This window comes from Bremia lactucae, assembly GCF_004359215.1.
Source record: "Bremia lactucae strain SF5 chromosome Unknown BlacSF5_NotPlaced_200_SHOA01000120.1_2678225bp, whole genome shotgun sequence".
In the NCBI taxonomy this organism is placed as follows: Eukaryota; Oomycota; class Peronosporomycetes; order Peronosporales; family Peronosporaceae; genus Bremia; species Bremia lactucae.
In genome coordinates this window covers 1,636,704-1,657,649 of record NW_027152213.1, presented here as the reverse complement: position 1 = coordinate 1,657,649, position 20,946 = coordinate 1,636,704, and the positions used below count along the sequence as shown (strand labels likewise).

Below are 20,946 nucleotides of genomic sequence, written 5' to 3'. Positions count from 1 at the left end.
GTACCATATTTTTCAATGACGTTTGTCACGTGCTGACTATTCTGGTAACGCTTGAGCAGACAGACCCTCAAGGAAACTGGGCGTACTGAACCAAGTCCCCCTCTGCTCTGACATCGCATTTTGAAGTCCGCCACGGTTACCTGCAGTCGTCGGCAGCAGAATGAGCGACCATGTGTCGGACGAATTGCTCTGGTCCTTAGACGTACGTCAAATTGGCTGAACAAGACTTATTTTCACTAACCTCGAACTTGTTTGTTCTTTTTATTCTACACAGCATCTGATTCAAAAAGATGCAAGTCCTGACGTACAGAACGATACTGCCGTCGTGCGTGCAAGCCTTTACTCGCAGGAGAATCTCTTGGGCTATTCAAGGATTGAAAGTGATTTAGTGTATGGCCGTCCTGAGTCTGTCCGTTTGCCACCCGACGATATTGACACAACGGGAGGATACGGTCGACTCACGGGTTTGATGGGCTACGGCATTGAAGAAGACGAGCTCGACGACGAAATTATTCGTCCGATTGACAAGCACATTTCCACGACACTACGGGCCACGCAGTCCAATATTGCTAGCAACTACGCCCACCAATTTATGAGTAACCACAGCATTACTGAAGAATCGGATCGATCCCTTTCTTTCGGATCGGACGGAGAACTTAGTATTGACAGCATCTCGGAGCCTTCACCTCATCGTAAATGCACGAATCGACGTCTCAGTGATGGCGATCAGGAAACGTATGAGCAACGAATCGAAGCCTCGATAGCTGGTTATATTACCAAGTCCCTTAATGTCGAATCGCGATTATTAGCCGAGTTACAAGCGGATCGAATGTTCACTATGGACGACCTTGCCCACTTTGATCCACAATTTGGACGCGAATTTTTTCTTGAAAGACTGGGACAGAGTCTTCAAGATCAGGAAGGTGAAAGAAAATCCTTGGCGTCGTATCGAAAATCAACCATGCAGCGCATTTCCACGCCTGGCGATATCATTCGACAGGGATGGATTTCAAAGCGGGGCGACGTGGTCCGAAGCTATCGAAGACGCTGGGTTGTACTGCGTCAAATGCCTCAGGGTCCAATGCTGACATACGCCAAAGATGACAATGAAGGCACTCCAACGAAGATGATTGATCTTAGTTCGACATCGCGATGTATGGTCGCCACAGGTAGAAATGCCAAGGAGTATGAATTTAGGGTCATGACCTCGGCAGATTCATCGCGTCGGGAATTCTGCATGGTAGCGTCTTCGAGTTACGAAATGACGCATTGGGTGTGTGCGATTCAAAATGCTATTAATTCGGGCAATCGCTCGACGTTTGATGGTGCCACTGACTTTCAACAGCTATGGACTGATGCAGGAATCCAGGGCTTTCTCATACGCTACGGGGTCCGAAAGTGTAGCTCACGGAATCGACTGCAGACTCGAGTCTTGGAGCTTAATTTTGCCGAACAAACGTTAACAAATTCGCGGCGAGGAGAAACGCTCACGACTTTTCATTTCACGGATATTCGCAACGTATCGATGGGTAGTGTGCGCTCAAGAGGTGAGGATTACGGTCTTAGTATTGATTTTTGCGGCAGGCATCGGTCATGGCCGATTTTCCTCGATACTGTCGAAGCAAGAGATGACTTATTCGCCATTTTGCAGCGGATCGTTCACAATAATGTATCTGGTGACGATCTTGAAAGGCGTTCATGTCGCTTGACACTTAAAACTGGTCATCTTGAAATGAAAAATGCAGGGCCTCATGCTACTTTGCGAGGCCGATTGTTTGTGTGCCTTTATGAGAATTGTATTATGTTTTATCCAGCCGACGGAGATACGAATACACGGCCGTGGTATGTTTCGACCCTCAAGGGTCTTCGTCTATCGGTACGATCCGAGAAACGTCTTCTTTATATTGGACGTCTCGCGCTTGCATGTTCGTGTCCTGCCGAGTGTCGTGCGTGGTACGAAGCTATCACGGCGGCGATGTGCTTACCATTGGAGATTATTGAAATTGAGTTGAAAGAACGAGCAAAAATTCGCACGGAATTCCACTCTTGTGTGACTCGGCTACGAAAGTTACTCAAAGCCAAAGTGGCACCTGAACCAAGCGGACCGCCTAAGGATCAGAAGACTGTAAATATGATGATAGCTAAGCTATGGGAACTCGTGTTTCCAGGAGAACCATTCAAGTCGAATAATGACCCGAAATGGCTCGAAATTGGTTTTCAACGAGGAGGCCCGGCATCTGATCTTCGTTCAAGTGGCCTGCTTGGTCTGTATTGTCTTATTTACTTTGCCAGCTATCCATCGAGTGAATTCCAGCGCATTTTGAAGCGCACACGGCATGGTGTCAGCGAAGGAAACATGAAGAATTACCCATTAGCGATAGCATGTATCAATGTGGCATCGCTTTTGACCGAAACGCTTGGTTTGGGCGACGCTGGAACACATTCGGAAGGCTGCTCGCCAAGTGCAATGATGACGTATAGTCTCTTAATTGCGCAGAGTGTTACAACATCGCAGTCTATAAAGCCAACCAAAACATTGCCGTTTTTAAGTGATTACAAATGCTGGGACGATGTTATTAATGAGCCAGGGAATCACGTATATGAAACTATCTTTTGTCTACTCTTTCCTGTCTTGGACTCGCTTTTTGTCGAAATGGACGCGGTGAGCATATGCGAGGGCTCTCTAATCATTTAAGGTATTCACGTCTTGTTTGTTAATCTGCAGGGTTATATGGAGTTTGGACAAGTCATTGTGGCGTTCCGACGACGCGTGAATGAGATTTTTAATATGCAGCCCAAGTCCTTGACAGAGTTACAGGAGCTGACGAAAAAGCCGAGTATAGCCTCACTTGCATTGCCAACGACGCTGGCGAAGCAGCACAAGATAGGCAAGATTAGTAAGGGCAAAAAAGTAATCATGGGAGGAATGTAGCCTGACGAATGGAGTTGAGCTACATATTTTTCAGAATAGAGATTTTGATTTTGTAAACTGAATTGAAACACGAAAGTCGTTATCAAAATAATTCGCGACGATGGTAACTAAAGCGCCCGTTCTGCGAACCATGCCCCATCAAGAATCAAGCTCCGATTCAAGCTAAGAAAAACTTTAAAACAGGATTCCGATTTGACAAGCGCTGCACGTTAAAACACCAAGATTTTAGTAACCACGAGCAAAGCGCTTGAATTGATAATTTCTACGTACTACAAACACATCCCTGAGTATTGTCACTGCCTAACGATACAGGACGACAAATTTGAATCGTGTGCATATTCTCCGCGACTATAATTCCACAAAATCCAACGTTGCATGGATTTAAAGACTCAATGACTGCAAGAAGTACACACAAAAATGTAAGCACCCCATCAATAGAGCATTTCACAAAATCTTTCAACTCAACTTCAGCGCGACATCCCGATAGATCAAGATACTTAAACTTTGTCTGTAGCTTCGCATTGCGCCTACGCTGCTCTTCTTCTACCACTGGCTGAACTGTAGCGATGTCACTCTCGATTACTTGACTGACATACCGCGTCCAGATTCGATGGAGCTGCTCGGCGTGGCGATACGACATTTCTTTCCCCAGCACGTGCAAACCAAGCTTTCGGCGCTGACGTGCACTAATCAATTTATGAGTCTGCTTCAAACTGGCTCTTGCGATCGCCTTTTTGGTTGTATCTGCTGCAGTGTTCTTAAAAGGATTGTCCAAAGACAAGACCTTGTTTTTGAGACTGTCAACAGCAGTCGAGCTTGCCTTTGAACCCTTTGTTACCGCTTCGAGATACGATTTTAGCGTTTCATGATATGCATGCGGTTTTGAGAACGATTTGATTTGTGACTGCTACAATAGTATAAACGTATACACGTCAGCATTTATCCTCTTGCCCACCCTCTTGCTCCTTACAAGAGAACAATCTTTCAGTCCAATCGCCAGCAAGTCTAAGTCGAGTTTCTCGTATAATAAATCGTTTTTCTTTGGTTGTTTCTCGTTATTTTCTTCTTTTTTGTTAGCTTCGTTGGTGCTTTCTTGCGTGGTACTGCCCAATTGGCGTTTCTTGTTTACACGCTTGCGCTTTGAGTGCTGGTAGGCCTGCTGTACAATTCCTTTGGACGTACTTTGTGAAGATGCTAGCGCTGTGTATTTGGATGCTTTCGGCTGCGTCACAGATGAAAATATTGCATCCAGAGACGAAAGCAGATCGGCCCTCGGCCGCTTCTTACCGCCAGCAGACATTATTGTAATAGCGTGGAGTGTACCACACTATTCTACATTTTTACAAGGAAAAGTGGCGTCCGCGCTAATATACTGGCTCAGAATTTTTCAGATATCTTGCACACATTAAATATGTAAATAGATGATCATAAAACTACTCGGCGGCTGACTTCCGCGTGGTGACCAATGGCTTCTGTATTTTATTTTCAAGAGACGGGGTGTCCCGTAACATAAATATTTCTGTACACTATAAGAGGAATGATACATATTATTTTCTATGAGCGGAAATAAACAAATACGTACAAAATTATTATCTTTTATTAATTTTGAATTAATAGTTCCAATATTAACAAATATGGTAATATTGACGCATTATTGCTTCTATAATTGTCTATTGATTGGTTGATTTAAGTTTAAAGAGCCCCGCCAATCGGTACGAAACACAGTTAGGCGTCGCGCAACGAGGCGCATGCATAGGTAATTGTTAATATCAAAAGCCAGTAGATAGAAGATCTGTAACGGGCTAAAGTTGCATTACTTTAATGAAGTAAGTAGACCCACCACTTGAATGTGGTTCACTTAGTGAACCACCCTATTGAACATAGGTGGATTCACATTGGAAGGGATGACGCTTAGCGTCATCCAAGATACGAAGTATTTAGAATAATACGCTCGCAATACATATAAGTACATATCTACAGAGATGTCATTTATGGTTGGTTAAAAAAGGTTTTCATATTCAGTGCGATAGAATATAAATCAGTCTGAAAACTATTTCCTAGTTCGTAAGCGCGCACGTGGAACCGGAATACCGCTTCCGTGACGTCACTTTAATAAAGGCTTATAGTTCGTTCGGTGAGGTCGCTAAGGCGCCTTCCAACTATCTCGCTGCACGTGAGAGAAAACGGTCAAATCGCTTTCTCGCTGTGCTTAAGTAGAACGTGCCCGCAATCGACATGCCCGCCTACACCAGATAGCACGTCAAATCCCCCCCACGACCCGCATCTCTGAGCGTGTACGTGAGGATGAGGCTCAATATCGATTGGGCTCATTTCCCCTAACTCTCCGATCATCATCGGGAGTTGGCGGAGCACTTGGCTCAGGGACTTGGTGAACAAGCACTGGCTAGGCCATGCTGCGGCAGAGTCTGTCACTCAGACTCAGGGTTAGGCGAGAGCAGGCTCGGAGCTAGGCTCCCAACACGACTGTTTAAATTCTCTCCGCTCGGCCGAATCAGCCGAGGCCCATTCGGATGGACCCGCCCAAATTCGATGGAACTGCAGCGCATACGATTGTTCACTGGCTTTTAGCCGTGGAGCAATGCGGTGTGACGCAGCTCATTGAGGGCTAAAGCCAAATTGTGTCCTTCGTCATGTCGGATCTGTGTGGTAAGGCCTCAGAGTGAGCTTGCTCGTCGCTTATGGCAGACGATAAGGCTTTCCCTACATGGGCAATCTTTAAGGTAACGATTCGTTCCATGTACCAGCCGCCGAACAACGAGGTGTTGCTATAAGAGCACTTCTTTGGTAGTCGACAGGCGAAGTGACTCTGCAAAAGTATGAGCAGGAGATGCGCTCGCTGTCGGCATCCATTACCGTAGATCCGAATCCGGAGCCAATTAAGGTGTCCACGTTTATGAACGGAGTACGGCACGGCCCATCGTGACAGGCCCTTTTTAGAAAGGTGCGGTCGACGATGGAAGAGGCAATCCAAATTGCCTTAGTTGAGGAGCAATCCTTCAACAGTGCCTCGGGGACAGCTTGGATAAGCCGTCGGCCGAGAGGTCAGATGCCATTCCCATGGAGTTGGGCAATGCAGACGTTGTCTGTTTTAAATGCGGCAAGCGCGGCCATATGATGGCTCGCTGCTATGCCAGGGTCCCTGCTGGTGCGAAGACGCCCAGAAAAAGGGCTCCCATTCGTAAGGGTGATGGCAAGAACCATCTTACGAGACGCGTGAGTTCTGCATCGACCGCTGAGAGTTTTTGAGATGCAGAAGCGCAGTAGGGGCGGGATGCCCTACTAATGCGTACTCTGGAGCTACTCCTATGTTCAGAGACAAATGAGAGCCATAGTCCTCAATCTTGCTTTTCTATAGCGCTCGAGTACGAGGCTATGACCATGTGATACCCTCCTTGTGGATCCTGGTGCATCACAAGATTTTGTAAAACTCGCGGCGCTAAACAGAGATCATCGATGTTTGAGTCGCTATGTTAGGACGGCAAGCGACCGTTCGTTTAGCGAACGGCGCGCTCGTAAAGTCTGACGGAGTTCAGGTTAAACTCGCAATCAATTTTAGCGACTTCTCCTGTAAGGAGAAGCTCACAGTGCTAGGTATAGAGAGCCCGTATGACCTCATCCTAGGCATGCCATGGTTGCCAAAACACCATTATTGATAGATTGGCGTACGCACAGTTGCGAACTCTACGCAGGACACCGGAAAGGATGTGCTCCTGCGAGAGGCTGATGCAACTGACGTCGTGTCGAACACAATTGAGGGTGCGTTGAGGGGATGTGAAACGTCACCAAGTCCTACACAGATCGGGAGACTGGTATAGCAAAAAGGACGATGACAAGTAGTCATGCGTCCAATGGTCCCGCACAGAACCGAGAGCCTGTGGTAGTAGATAGCGAGCTGACAAGAAGTCAAGCGTCGCAAGAACCGGCACAGAGTCTAGAGCTTGGTACGGTTGGGTGGGGTGCGTTAGCTAAGGAGCAACGCCACCTGCTTCCCATTCAAAGGTCTTTCTGACTCGAATGCGAGTACCCGACAAAAAAGGACAATCAGAGGTACGTCAAAACGAGTGACCTTTGGATCGTTCCCGGTTAAAGAGGACGGGTCTTACAACGAGGTGTTTGAGGCCGTCGAAGATGAAATGGCTGAGGCGTCCTCAGTCGATGTGCTCCAGCAAGTCCTTTAATCTGTTTAGGAGATCATTAAGCTCCCGGAGATGTCGTAAGATCTGTTCCTTGCCAAATTAAAGGTAAAGAAAGATCCACGAAATAGTCACACCAGTTTAGAAGAGGACTTGGTGGACTGTCGATTGTCGTCCACAAGGAACGAGAGCGTCCTAGAAACGGATTAAAGGAAATAGTTCGCTGCTCAAGGTTGGGATGCCTTGAGAGACAGTACTTTCTTTGAGGTTCTGTGGAATCATGTGATGTGTTCCCAGAAGAAGTGCCAATCCGCCAACCAGCAGATAGGGGTATCGGGCACGAGATTGATCTCGAACCTGGGACCAAGTATTATGTGACCAGGCAATGCCGTTGCCGAAAGAACAAGTCGATTATATCGATGAGATCTTCGACAAGCGAGCCAAGGTGGGACATGTACGTGAAAGCAAGTCGCCTCACTGCAGCCCGACTGTTTGTGTGCGTAAAGCCACAGGTGGATGGCGCATCGTTCAGGCTTACGATAAGCTGAAAACGGCGCTATACCTTCGCAAATGCCAATCCCGCGGAAAGATGTTCGTTGAACTCCATGGGAAAGTCAACTAACTTTTCCGCGTTGGATTAAAAGATGGCTACTACCAGGTATTCACGAGAGATTCCGATGTAGCCAAAACGGCAGTAAGCATTCCAAGCGGCATGCTTTGGAAGTGGCTTGTGATGCCCTAAGGTTTGAGAAACGCACCAGCGACATTCAATCGAGTGGTGGCTCGCGTGATGCGTCAGCACCGTGCCCACGCGCCCCGATCTTTGACGATGTATTCGTGAATATTAGTGAATAGTAGGGCCGAGGACGGGCTGAATGAAATAGAGTCGCACAAGCGTCATTTAGACATTGTGTTGTAGACTCTTGAGGACGCCAATTGTACGTCAACTTACAAAAGTGCGTCATAGGGGTCTTCGAGATACTTGTGCTGCGCTGCATCGTAGGTACACATGGTGTACGAACAGACTTAGACAAGGTAGATTCGGTAGAGGAATAGCCAATCCCTCGACATGTAAAGGATTTGCTAATTCATAGGGCTCGCTAGTTACTTGCATAAGTACAGCAACTATTATGCGGAGCGTACTAAACCATTGTCTGACCTCTAAAAAAAAGACGCAGAATGGGCTTGGTTAAAAGAACAAGAAGGTGCGTGCACATTAGTGAAGCAATCTCTTGTAGAGACACCGGTCTTGGCATTGTCAGACGCGGATAAGCCCTTTAGCGTCGTCTGCAATGCCAGCAATTTTGCAATTGGCAGCGCGTTCATGCAAAAGGATGACGACAGTGTTGACTATGTCATTTCTTATCAGTCCCGGCTTTCAAAGCAGCGGAACTGAATTACCCGGTGCATGACAAGGAGCATACTTGCAATAAAGTATGCTCTTGTCAAGTTTCGTGTGCATCTTTTTGGCACCGAACCATGTTTGATTTATACGGATCACGCATCATTGCGGACCGCAATAATCTCACCGCAACTCTCGCCTCGAATGGCAAGATGGCTTACACTCTTCTCTGAATTTAATTTCAAAATAAATACATGCCGGATAAGTCGATTGTCTTGGCTGACGCCTTATCGCGCAGAACAGACTTCGAGGTAAGATACCAGGAAAGTCTGTCTAGTGCAAAATCACAATCTGAGCCGTAAACGTTTGCAGCCACAATCTAAGCCGTTTACATTGGCAGCCGTATAGACCCACCACGTAACGAGCCTGTGAAATACAAGGGAACTACAGTCAGGGCGAACATTTACGCCTGCTATTGGATCACTTCGGTGGACGAAATGTAATCCATCCGTCGCACCTGAAAGCTAGGCTGAATCGCTATACCTACAGCGATGGCCTGTATGGCATCAGCTGTCACCTTGTGATATCATGAGAATCTATGTGCCTCATGACACAGATCTCAAGCTAATGATCCCTCAAAATTTCCATGATGCGCCATCGAATGGGCATCTGGGCCGTGAAAAGACAATTTTAAAAGTGTCAGAGGAATTTTGGTGGTTAACTGTATTCGCTCTTGCGAACAGTGTCAGCGCGTGAAGCCGCTACCGATTCCAACGGATTGATGGAAGTCAGTAAGTCTAAACTTCATGTTTGGCATGCCACCCGATCATAAGGGTCGGACAGGGCTAGTCGTCTTTGTAGACAGACTGAGCAAGATGGTGCGTTTAGCACCAGCCCTCGTGTTCCTTGATCATGTAAAAAGACTACATGGGATGCCCGAGTCCCTAGTATCGAACCGGAATCCACGTTTTACGTTAGGTTTTTGGCGACATGTGTTTGAGCTGCTAGGTAGCAAGCTCCACATGTCGACCGGAGATCATCCCTAAACCGGTGGTAAAACAGAACGTGCCAATCGGGTCGGAACGGATGTATTGCGCACGATAGCGACTTTGAAAGAATGGAGCAAACAATTACCCTTCGTGAAATTCGCTACAAATAACAGTGTCCACGGCAGTATGGGTGAGACACTGTTTTATATTAACGGACTCGGACGCCAGTCTTGCTTGTGCGCAGCCCGAGTCTTAGTGGGTGAGGGCCTCTCACTACGCTCGGTGCGAAAGAGGGGCACAGGTTCGTGATTATGACGATGACCCGTGAGGGTATTATAACAAAGACGAAAAGTTGCCCTAAGGACCCTGACAGTTCGGCACTGGTCATAATGGAGTCACGGCAAGGAATGCCTGTTGCTCTCAAACACAAACGATGTTTTGCATTTTACAATTACGTCCTATCACCGACCCGTAGGCGGTGTCATAGGCGAATTAGATGCAAAAAGCGTGAGCGAAGCTCAACGCTTTGTGTATGAGCGATTAGCAATCACATGAAAAGTCATGACGCGATGGCAAGCGCACAGAATAAACAAAAATAATATGCTGACCGAAATTGTCGCTTTAGAGTCGAGGGAAAAGTACTACTAAGTACTGCTACCCTACCTAAAAATGCAATTTCTGTACTGCCCGGAGGTAATAAGAAGCTATTGCCGTGCAGTATCATTGGGCCGTTTACGGTAGTAGAAGAGGTTGGAGACCTAAATTATAGGCTCACCTTTCCCCGTATATGAAGGCGCACCCCGTATTTTACGTGGGTCGTCGAAACGGTATGTTGATCCAGAAGAGATCAAATACCATCATTCGTCTAAGGAGACAGATGGTGACGCCGACTATGAGTCGAGCGTCGATTGGGTGAGGGAGACAGGGAAGGTGAAAAACTTTCATCCGAATGACTCCCTCGACCACGATTAGAACTCGGAACGCGAGGGATACCAAGCGCGTAGAGTGGGTATCTCAGCATATATTTTTTCAATATGTTAAGCCGAAGTTTCAGGTGTTCATAACCCTGACGATCTCTCGCGCGGACCTCCTGAAGATTCGAGGTCAGTCGCAAGACTTGACCATCGAGATCCTTAATGCGTCGTTCAGCAGCGCTAAACACCTGCGACTCTACAGACGCGGATAAAGCACCCGCGATTAGATGGGCGAAGTCGCCCCTCCTATCGGGCGCCGCCTGCACTTATGGTTGCGGGTGGAAATCAACGCTTCCTTGTTGGAAGGTTGCTATACCACCGCTCCGTGAGGCAAAAGTATCAAATTCTCGTCCAGTGGAGGGGATACCCGAAGAAATTCGACTCTTGGAAACCGATCGATACCCCACGTATTGACGTGCCGGGCTTGGTGACTGACCAGCTGAGGCCTCATCGCTAGCCTAAAATGGGCTAGCAGGAGTAGCGTGGTGAGAAGAAACAGGGGGTACAGTACCATCCATGAATTCTTTCACACGCAAGCGGGCGAAGTTAATTCGCTACGACCTCTGTTTCACCGCATCGTAATGCGGTAAAACGCGGCGCGTGAATTCCGCCTCATACTATTCGGGCGTTTCATTTGAGCGCAACACGACCGGGATAGAAGGAATACGTCCAAGCGATATCACCTAAATTATCCATGAATTAAAGACGTCATAATAATTATGAGCGTTTAGAATTGCGCGCTTTAGGAGTGACGCTTTTGGCCCGTTGATACGGGACCATTGTGGTGGAGGAGGTATAAGTGGAATTTCACCCGTCACATGGCCACGTTTGATACGACTGGCTCGGGACACCGACTGGACACGATCACGTGCCGTCAGTGGAGCTATATACCTAGGCTTTTTTACGTCAATTCTATTGTGAATGATGGTCTGAACGACAGGTGTTGTGGTTTTACCCAAATGAGAAGCAGCTGCGCTTTTATGGGCAGCGCTCTCATCAATAGTCGCTACGCTAGCCAGCGCAGGCAACGAGACAGCATTAGAGAACATTTTTTTGTCTCCATGTTAAGAGCAATGAGTGATGTTTGGAGGGGCAATAAAGCGCCAACATTCTTTCTCATTAGCTCGCTGTAGTCATCACTACTGTGTGGTGATGACAGCGGTGTCAACTCATTTTAGTCAACAATGAGCGACGAATTACATTCTCACTGTGAAAGTGGGATAGATCATTAAGCCCAGTTAACAGTGCGCCAACAGCATCAGTAGCTGTCGGCGTTTCCACTGAGGCACTAGGCGCCGGCGGCGTGTTAACGCGGCGCGTGCGCTTCGAGCGTGGTTGAGTGGGTGTATTTACAGACGACCCACCAGGGGGTATTTCTCATTTAGGTGCGATAATAGATGTGTAATATTGGGATAGTCAGGATTAATAAGGATTTACTCTCTAGAGTAGATAGTGGCTGCTATTACGTTTGAGGGTCAAAATCTTTAGGATTCTCTCACTTTCTGCTCGATAGCCTAAGCTAGCTTGCTTACCTAAAATATACCAAGTGATTTTAAACTACCCGCAGCCACTCAAGTCAACACTCGAGTGTCTCCCTTCCACGCTTCCTCAGCAGCGACCGTGTGAGTAGACCATGGCAGAACGTGACGTAGTCGAGGCACCCCAATTTCACTGTTATCAGTGTAGGTTGACTAGTACTGTTATCAGAACTAGCAAAATGTGCCCCGTAACACCTGGTAGCACTTCGTAGTTCGATCTCTGGCCTACGCACGTACCCTCAAACATGGACATGTTCGATGATGAAGGAGGGAGCTTTGAAGACCATCAAGAAGGCTATCACGCAACGGGTGATAGCTTCACTTATTTAAGTGACCTTAAAATGCAGAGGGATCGAACGCATGAGTTCGGTTGAACGTAGGTCAGCTGTTAGCGCCCAGGGAAGGGTGACTTTCACGCTTATGCCCAATATACACGATACCTTGTAAGCTGTATGGTGTGTCATCCAATAGATGAACAAACACAGGTAACTGTATTTAATAAAGGTTTTGAAGACTCACCTGTTCCAGCTTGAACTAGAGACGCTAGACCAAGCGATCTCTGAATCAGACCAGGAGGACATCGGTCTGAATTAGGATTTTGTCCACTCTGTATTGTCACCCGAGACGGCAGGAAAACAGAGTTCCAGAACCTATTAAACTCTCGTATATGGGGAGCAGGAAACCTCGCTGTCCAGGTTACATACAATTGCAAAACTGCAATGGTTGTCAAAAGACGGGCCACTATAAAGTATTCCACGGACAGGGTCTACAAAACTTGAGCGAAAAGGTCGATCTCTAGCGTAGAGACGCGGATTCAACGCTGTTGCGAGATCGCAACGGCGAAGCGGATCGTAAAAAAATCGGACTCCGTTACTCAAACAATCGTTCCTACAATTGAATGCTATTAGTGACGGCATAACCATAGGTGCGAGACATTATTAAACGGCTCTTAACAATACCTGCAAGCGGAATTTTGCTTTTGGAAGATGTAGCGCTTATATAATACAAGTGAGGGTGGCTAGTAGTACCATAGCAGATGTTTAGTAGTGGACATATCTCGGGGAAGGATATTATTTTAAAAAGTAATTTATAAGTGTGATGTATTAGACTTAGAAATTGCAGTGGATTGCATCACAAAGGTAGTGGATTGCATCAAAGGTAGTGGATTGCATTAAAAGGTAGTGAACTATAAGCGTGAAGTGTATTATGTAACGTAGCACCCTTTTCTAGTACTAATAACAGTTCTAGTCAACCTACACTGATTACAGTGAAGATGGAGCGCCTCGACTACTTCACGTACACGATGTGCAGAGGAAGGTTCTAAGTAGCCAAGAGATCTTAGCTACTAAAGGTAGATTCTAACGCTTCAAAGGTTAAAAGCAAAATTGTATCAATATTATAGTTTCCAACGTAACGATCTTCTATCTACTACTGCATTTATTATATTATTAACAAGCTATGTATTGTCAGTATGCATCACCAGGAACGAAGTGATCGTAAAGGTCACTTGGGCATGAATGCTACCGGTGGTGCTAGTATGCATCACCAGAAACGAAGTGATTATAAGAATCACTCCGAGAGTAATGTTAGAGTTAATGTTAACATGAGCTAACGGGAGAGCTACTGCAATGTTTAACGGATTGCACCCAGAACAAAGCCTTGGTTGCCCTGTAAGGGCAACCTAACTCGTTGGTTTGGTATGGCAACGATCGCTACTATGTTCCTTTTGTTGACTCATCCAGGCTTCACAAGCTTGGTGAGGACGAAACGGAATTTTTATCGATGCCTCTTATCGGCATCGGTGGTACACATGTAAGCGACCAAAGGATGTCACTCATTTGTTTTAAGCTTGGGAAGCTTTTGTACAGCATGTGCAAAGCATAGGCCGCTAGGTCTGGCTTGACAAAAAGGACGTTACGTGAACGGGTTGTAAATGGACCGTCGTCGGTGCATGCTACGAGCTGCATTGTTTGTCTAGAGAGGCAGGGTTATCTTGCCTCTAGTGGAGGAACTAATGCGGTCAAGCACCTTAGGAATCATACTCTCTTTAGGACCCTCAATGGAGGACGCCCATCTCTTGTGAGATGCGCGAAGGGATTGAGAATCTCTAATCCTTGTACGAGTGTGGAAGCGCATGGACCCTCTGTCGAGGAGGATGAACCCCGTCGTACTGTCGAACGAGACCTGAAACGCCAATCATCAGTTAGGAACGTGGCTCCCAACTCTCATGAGAGGGTGGATCTTCTCGCCAACGAGCGGGATAACTCGTTCGAACCCCTTTAACATCACGGGGATTTAAGAATCGTTCAACAAGAAAACGTTTTTCACCTTTCGAATTCGTCAGTGGATGTGGAGGGGGGGGGGAAGTCGAGCTCGCCTAGTTCGACGAACCCGAAATAACATCGTGATTTGAATCACACCATTTATTATATAAGGGACATTGATCAAGAGCGATACCGTCGCCGCGAGCTAACAGTGACGGTTGATAATGTTTCCCGTGAACAGTCGAGAAATTTTGCGCAGGTTGCGACTGAACAACTGGTAAACGAAACGACACACCAGTCCTTTCAAAACGAGCTGGTGACGGCTCGTCAGAATATCTCTTTCTTGGAGGAAAGAGTGGATCGTCTGGTTCAAGAAAACCAGACTCTGTCCCTGATACCAGAAAGATTTGGCTCGGAACCATCACGCTTTGGCGGATGCCCTAGACCATTCTGGTGTATTATGGAATCGGAAGATCCCTCGTACTGATGGTACGGGAGGAGACGCCCAATTTAAAACGTAGGGTGCGTAAAAGCATCCTTCGAGGCAGCTCAATCGTGTAGCATTGCCTTGGCGGTGCAATACGCGAGACGGGCCGTTATGCCTCGGCAGTAGATTTTTACTGCCCGCATTCGTCACTACATGTTCTGGTAGGTTTATCGTAGACAGTAGGACTAGGTCGTTAACATCAAGTGGAAGAATGTTTGTTCTTCCATTTTTGTCAGAGTTTCGTTTCTGTCGATCCACCCCATCAGCGATCCATTGCTTTTCTAGCCAGCAGACAATACCTGCTTACCTGGTTATGTTTTTATTTTCAGTGCGACCGGTTCGCACTGCGCAGATGTCAAACTCCTTTGGTGAATACATTATTTTCTCAATTTAATCATTCTTTTGGATGCTGAGTCTTTCAGCATCGTTATTAAAGTCAGTAATGGCATTATTGTCCTTACTAAGTTTTTCCACTTCAATGTTGATTAAATTAAAATGGGTATCCTTCGCATTGACCTACGGCCAATGCGTGATGAGCAAGAGCTAGAAAGTTTCTGCTCGAGCGAGCCCCCCCTTTGAATAAGAGACAGTCTCAAACAGCGTAAGCCGTTCTCGAAAACAGTGTATGCTTTGTAGAAGCATGCACTGTTGTTGATGGCAAATTCTACCATCGGCAAGAACTCGCTACAACTCGTAAAAGAGTAAGCGTATTCGCAAAGTTTCTCTTCGTGTATACGATTTGCACGCTCCATCTGACCATCTGTATGAGGATGATCAGAAATTGACCTTTTCAACTGTGTTCAAAGTAATTGGAACACAGTTTGCCAAAATTCCGCCGTGAATCTAGGGTCTCGATCTGAGATTTGTTCACCGCGTAACCCCTGGAGTCAAAAGGATTTGGTTGTGATTGACTCCGGTACTGCAGCAATGTACTATTTTGCCGAAACGATCAGTAAATACAAGAATATCATTATTCTTGTAATCGTCGTCGGGAAACTCGAAGACGAAGTCCATCGATTCGACTGTCAACACTCTGCCGGAACAAGCAGAGATTGTAACGGAGCACGGGATGAAGCACTGGGCTTCACCCATTGACAGACTTTGCAAGCACGTGTGTACTTGCGGACGAACTCATACTGGCGTGGCCAGTAAAAGTCGCGACTTTCGTGAGATAAGTATTCTCACGACCACGATGCCTACTTATTGGTGCATCGTGACACAAATACATGATGCGTAAAAGCAAGATCAGGAGTGGGAATGACGACATGAGGTGTGTCGCCAGCAATGGCTGTGTAATACATTAAACCTGTGAGGGTTGAGGATCGATTCATTTTCAACAATCCTTTCAAGGATTGTTGTGATAGTTTTTTAAGGAAATCAATCAACCCTTTCAAAACCTTATCTTCAGTAAAAGCTCTTCTAACGTCTTCAAGTAATGTTGAAGACGGGACACTTATTTTTGCAACAATGGCTTTATGCTAACTGTTGATGTGCGCAGCCGGCTCAAAATCGGGCCGGCGAAAAGGGCATCAGCGACGATATCAAATCGTCCTGGTTTATACTCCACGGAGAAGTTATATTCCGCGAAGAAATATAACTATCTCACCATTCTTTGCGAGACGGTTGGAGTGTTTACGGCCGTTGCGTAAAGACGCATGGTCCGTATAACAATCAACGGTCTATCTTAAAAGAGATAGACACTAAACTTAGCCAGTGCATATTTCATGGCAAGATGTTTCATATCATGCAATGGGTAATTGCGTTTAGTTGGTTAAAGCTGACGCGACTGATTATATTGCATCAACGCACAGCCAATTCCAAAATCGCTGGCATCATAGATCCTGAAATAGTCTGTCTTGGTCCGCAATCGCCAATATTGGCGATTGCATCAAGCTATGCTGGATTCCCTCAAAGGAATGCTTACAATCAGCGTTCCGTGACCACTTCACATTTTTCTTCAACAAAGAAGAAATATGTACTGTCAATTCAGCATGAATGCGGGGGTACTTGTCTAAGTACGCCGCTAAGCCGAGAAAATTTCGCAGTCCCTATCTAATAACTAGCGCAGGGCAGTTGGTGATAGCCTTGAGCTTTTTCAGATCAACGCTTACACCGTGTTTACCCACGATGCATCCGAGAGGCGGTATTTCGCTTGCAGTGTATATTCATTTCTTGAGATGTTTATAAAACTTATGCTTACGCATAAATGTAAAAGCCTTTCGGACGTGGGTACAACGTACTTTAACGTCCATCTTTCCGTTCATAGCTCTGCTATGAATGAAGACGCCATCAACCAATTCGGTGCAAATTTCGCACCGATCCTAACAGATTGGTTACACATCTGTTGAATGTCGCAGGGGCAAAATTAAGCCCCTGCGACATAAATAGCCACTCCAAAGCATTCCGCTTAGGGTGCTTACTGCTGTAAACGGAATATCCTGTTCTCGCATAAGGATCTGATAGAATCCATCCATCAGATTTGTTGACGAAAAAGATGGTACACTTTGACATACCATCAATGGTTACGTCTTTTCGAGGTATCGGCGCTTGAGTCGGTAACCTTGCAGCGCTCAATTTATTGAATGCATTCCCAATCCGCCACCCTCCAGTTGCTTTACGCACACAGAAGGTCGGAGAGTTATCTTGGAAGTTGATTCCCTGCTATAGCCTGCTGCTAAGCAATTGGCAAAAAATCTGTCGACCGCTATTACTTGTTCACGAGGCAATAGCCATTGCTTTACAACACAGTATTTTGAACGTAGAATTAGGTCGATTTTGTATCAAGTGCCTTGATCCTTAGGCAACTCGTACGGTACTGCTTCAGCGAAGAAATCTTTAAATTATAATAAATCTTTATATTGAGGGTGTGTCTTTAAAGACACGCAGGTTGGGACGTAAACGTTCAATCCGAGTCTTCTCATCGAGGACACATTCGTCCATCGATGAGCTACTGAGAATTTGTTCGTTCAAAGAAAATATTATTGCCCATCGGATATCGGCCACTTAGTTGTCATCTGTAACAAGTAGGAAGATCTGCTTGACTTTGCCACTACGCAGATCATGCAAGAACCGTTTCGGTTCTAGCGTTGACAATTGAGTGATCTCCGAAATTAACTTCGAAGGGGCTATCAGATCAAGTGGCGCCTACACTTGATCCATTGGTTACTAAGACATTTATTGTCTCAGTTTCCTCTTTAAAACAGATTTCTAAAAATTCCTAGATGCCTTCGAACCACAGGTTCCGGGGACTTATTCCCACAAAAATGATTTGGGGAATATCCTCCCCAACTGCCTCTAGTTGTGGTTACTACCATAGCGAGATCCTCTATGATAGACTCCAGTCGATCTAGGACTTTCAGCCTAACTGTTACAGACGGGCGTTTCAAATTTCTTGGGTGTGCTTTCTATGCAACCATCCTTGTTTCGTACCACTAAACTTATTCGAATGGTTGAACTTCGACGCTGCCCGTGCTTGTGCACAGCAGTCAGTGACTATGTCCAAGTCAAATGATGGACCTTCGACGATGCCTGTGCTTGTGCACAGCCGTCGGGATCTAACTCCACACTGTGTTGGGTACTCACACTGAGGTCTTGTGCAGTCACGCTAACGACCGACCCACAAGTGAGGCCATCGCACTCCCTCGTAGGACATCCACACGCCTGTGGACGCTTTAATACGTGCATCAGTTGGCCATCTGATGAGCGAGAGACAGGCATTGTCACGACTTGATGCTGCCAATTTATACACGGCTTACTTTCTGAGCCATTGTAATCCAAGGATGACATCAAATTTGTCAGATGAATCTAGTACGATGAAATAAATATCGTACTGTAACCCTTTAACGTGTATTGGATATCATTTTCACGTTTCTTTACTGTTACAGATGCGCCTGTTGCTAGGCGCACTGTCACCCTTGTTCGAGGGATATCGCGCTCAACGAACTTGAGCCTGCGATCTTTTAGCGATTGGCGCCGAATAAAATTGTTCGACGCCCCACAATCGACGAGATCCTTAAGTGGCAATATATTTGACACTTTTAATTTCAAGGTGATGAGATTTACCTCATCATCTGGGGGCAGTTACACACAATGTTTGTGTGTATGGAACAACTTCCATCAAAAGGCCTGCAAATTTCTTCGATGTTGCTGGACCAAAAGGGCGCTCCGCCCGTCCGTTTACTGACGATCCGCCTCGCCGTTGCAATTTACAACAGTGTCGGAGCCGCGCCCTCCGCAGTCCCTAGCGGGAGGCCGATCGTTTTGCTTAGTGCTTCTCGGCACTGAGCGTGGGACACTACACTTATAGGCGTTGTGGCCCGTCTTTTGACAGCGATTGCATTCTTGCAATCGTTTGTGACTAAAAGAGCGAGGTTTTTCGCTGTCCACATACGCGAGGTCCATAGGCTCTAGACCTCTGTTTTCTTGTCGTCTCGGATGACGATAAGCGTCAGAGTGGACGAATGCCTGTTAAAGGCTGAAGTCCTCCTCTTCCGCTACAGAGATTGCTTGGTCGTGAACTTTATTATAATACAGTTTCCTGTATTTGCTTATTGATTGAATGACCCACCATACAACTTACGAGGTATCGTGAATGTTGAGCATAAGCGTTAAATTCACCCTTGCCCTGCTTTAAATCCAAGAGCTTGGTCCAGCACTGATTTTGGCTCGTGGCGGCTCAAATATTTGCCTGGCCGAGTCTTAAAGACATCGTACGACCCAAAAACCAATGGGTCGTGCAGCTTGAGCCCTAAAGCCTAAGATTTGGCACGTCCGACTAAGTTGAACATGCCAAATTTCACTTTCGTTGCATCACCACTTATACGACGAGCTTCAATGGCGTCGTCTAATTCGACGAACCATCTCGAAAGGGAGTCACCTTCGACTGCCTTAAACTTAAGGAATTCTTATAAAAGATTTCGAGTCGACGCGGAAGCGTCGGCCTGCTAGCAGCATGTAAATGCTGCTGTCTCAACAGCTCCAACTGTCTAGCACCCTGTTATCTCAACACCTCCGTGTATTGAGAGCTTTGCTGGTGAAGTAAGGCTACTTTTCCTTGAGCCCCGTCGAGTTCGTGTTGTATGAGCTCGGCTAAGGCTGCATGTTGTTAATCTGTGTTCAGAGTGAACAGCATGGCGCGAATGGCTGGCTTGATAGTTCCAGTATTACCAAATTTGGGTAATATTGACGCAATAAAATATTATTTCTATTATTTGGTTGATTCAACTTTAAAACAACCCCGCCAATCGCTTTTCTATGCTTAGAATTTACCTTTGATAGCTAAGACCTCTTTACTACTTAATACGTTCCTCTGCACGTCGTATACGTGAAGTAGTCGAGGCGCCCCACCTTCACTGAAATCAGCTTAGGTTGACTAGTTTTGTTATCAGTTTTAGCAAAGGGTGCCCCGTTACACCTGGTAGCACTTCGTAGGCCTTTCGACGGCCCACGCGCGTTGTAACGGGGTGTATCGTTACATAAAATTAACACTTAAAGGTTGTTAATTAATATAGTATCTAAAAGGTAGATAATATTTGGAGGATATTACTTTATACAGTAATGTCCTGAATTCTTATCCATAAATAGGTATAGGCCATTATATCTTTTTATTCCGCAGACTAATCATCTATAAGAGTAATCAAAGAGAGTTACAAGATAAGATAGAGATAAGAATTCACTTACATGTTTAGTATTAGTTTATAGTTAAGACAACATTTACAAAGATAGATTAACAAGACACTTAACTATATTAATACAGTTTTCATTTTACACTCTTAAGCTAACTTGCCTAAAGAGAAGTCTTCCTCTATACGTCACCTAACGAGAGGCACCACTCACATCTGAAGCAGTGTGAAGTGGACTTGTACTGAAACAGTACAAGTCGCAGTGCCCCGTTACACCTGGTAGCACTTTGTAGTCCGTCCAAGGACCACACTTCCCACATTTAACATGGACATGTTAGATGGTAGTGGGAATACGCATCACGTTTCCCCTGAAAGCTACTCCTTTCTAAGTGATATAGAAAGGAGTGCGGTTGAACGAATGAGTTCATCCGTAGGAAACGATGCAATCCTGGCATTACTGTCGAACTTAGACAGAGATGCCCTCCATTCAACCGTCGCCAAGTTCATACAACATGAACTTGACGAGATGAAGGAAAAAGTAGCCTTGCTGAATCAGCAAGGCTCTCAACAGGCGGAACTGTTGAGATTACAACAGGTACAGACCCCTGTACCTGGGATGACGCAAACGCGTCGTCCCGAAACTCT

At 46.0% G+C, this 20,946-nt stretch overlaps 2 protein-coding genes across 2 annotated transcripts; one reads left to right on the top strand and one right to left on the bottom strand.

The window, feature by feature from the left end:
• Positions 1 to 160: 160 nt before the first annotated feature.
• On the top strand, positions 161 to 4,148 carry CCR75_000599 (uncharacterized protein; the record flags this gene model as incomplete). The annotated part of the gene is made up of 3 exons (XM_067958706.1): positions 161 to 202; positions 275 to 2,662; positions 2,726 to 4,148. 3 exons carry the CDS (start codon positions 161 to 163, stop codon positions 2,930 to 2,932), a joined length of 2,637 nt encoding a protein of 878 aa, XP_067814725.1. The 3' UTR covers positions 2,933 to 4,148.
• On the bottom strand, positions 3,071 to 4,232 carry CCR75_000600 (uncharacterized protein; the record flags this gene model as incomplete). Its single annotated transcript, XM_067958707.1, has 3 exons — positions 3,071 to 3,094; positions 3,360 to 3,836; positions 3,903 to 4,232. 3 exons carry the CDS (start codon positions 4,230 to 4,232, stop codon positions 3,071 to 3,073), a joined length of 831 nt encoding a protein of 276 aa, XP_067814611.1.
• Between the last annotated feature and the right edge of the window lie 16,714 nt (positions 4,233 to 20,946).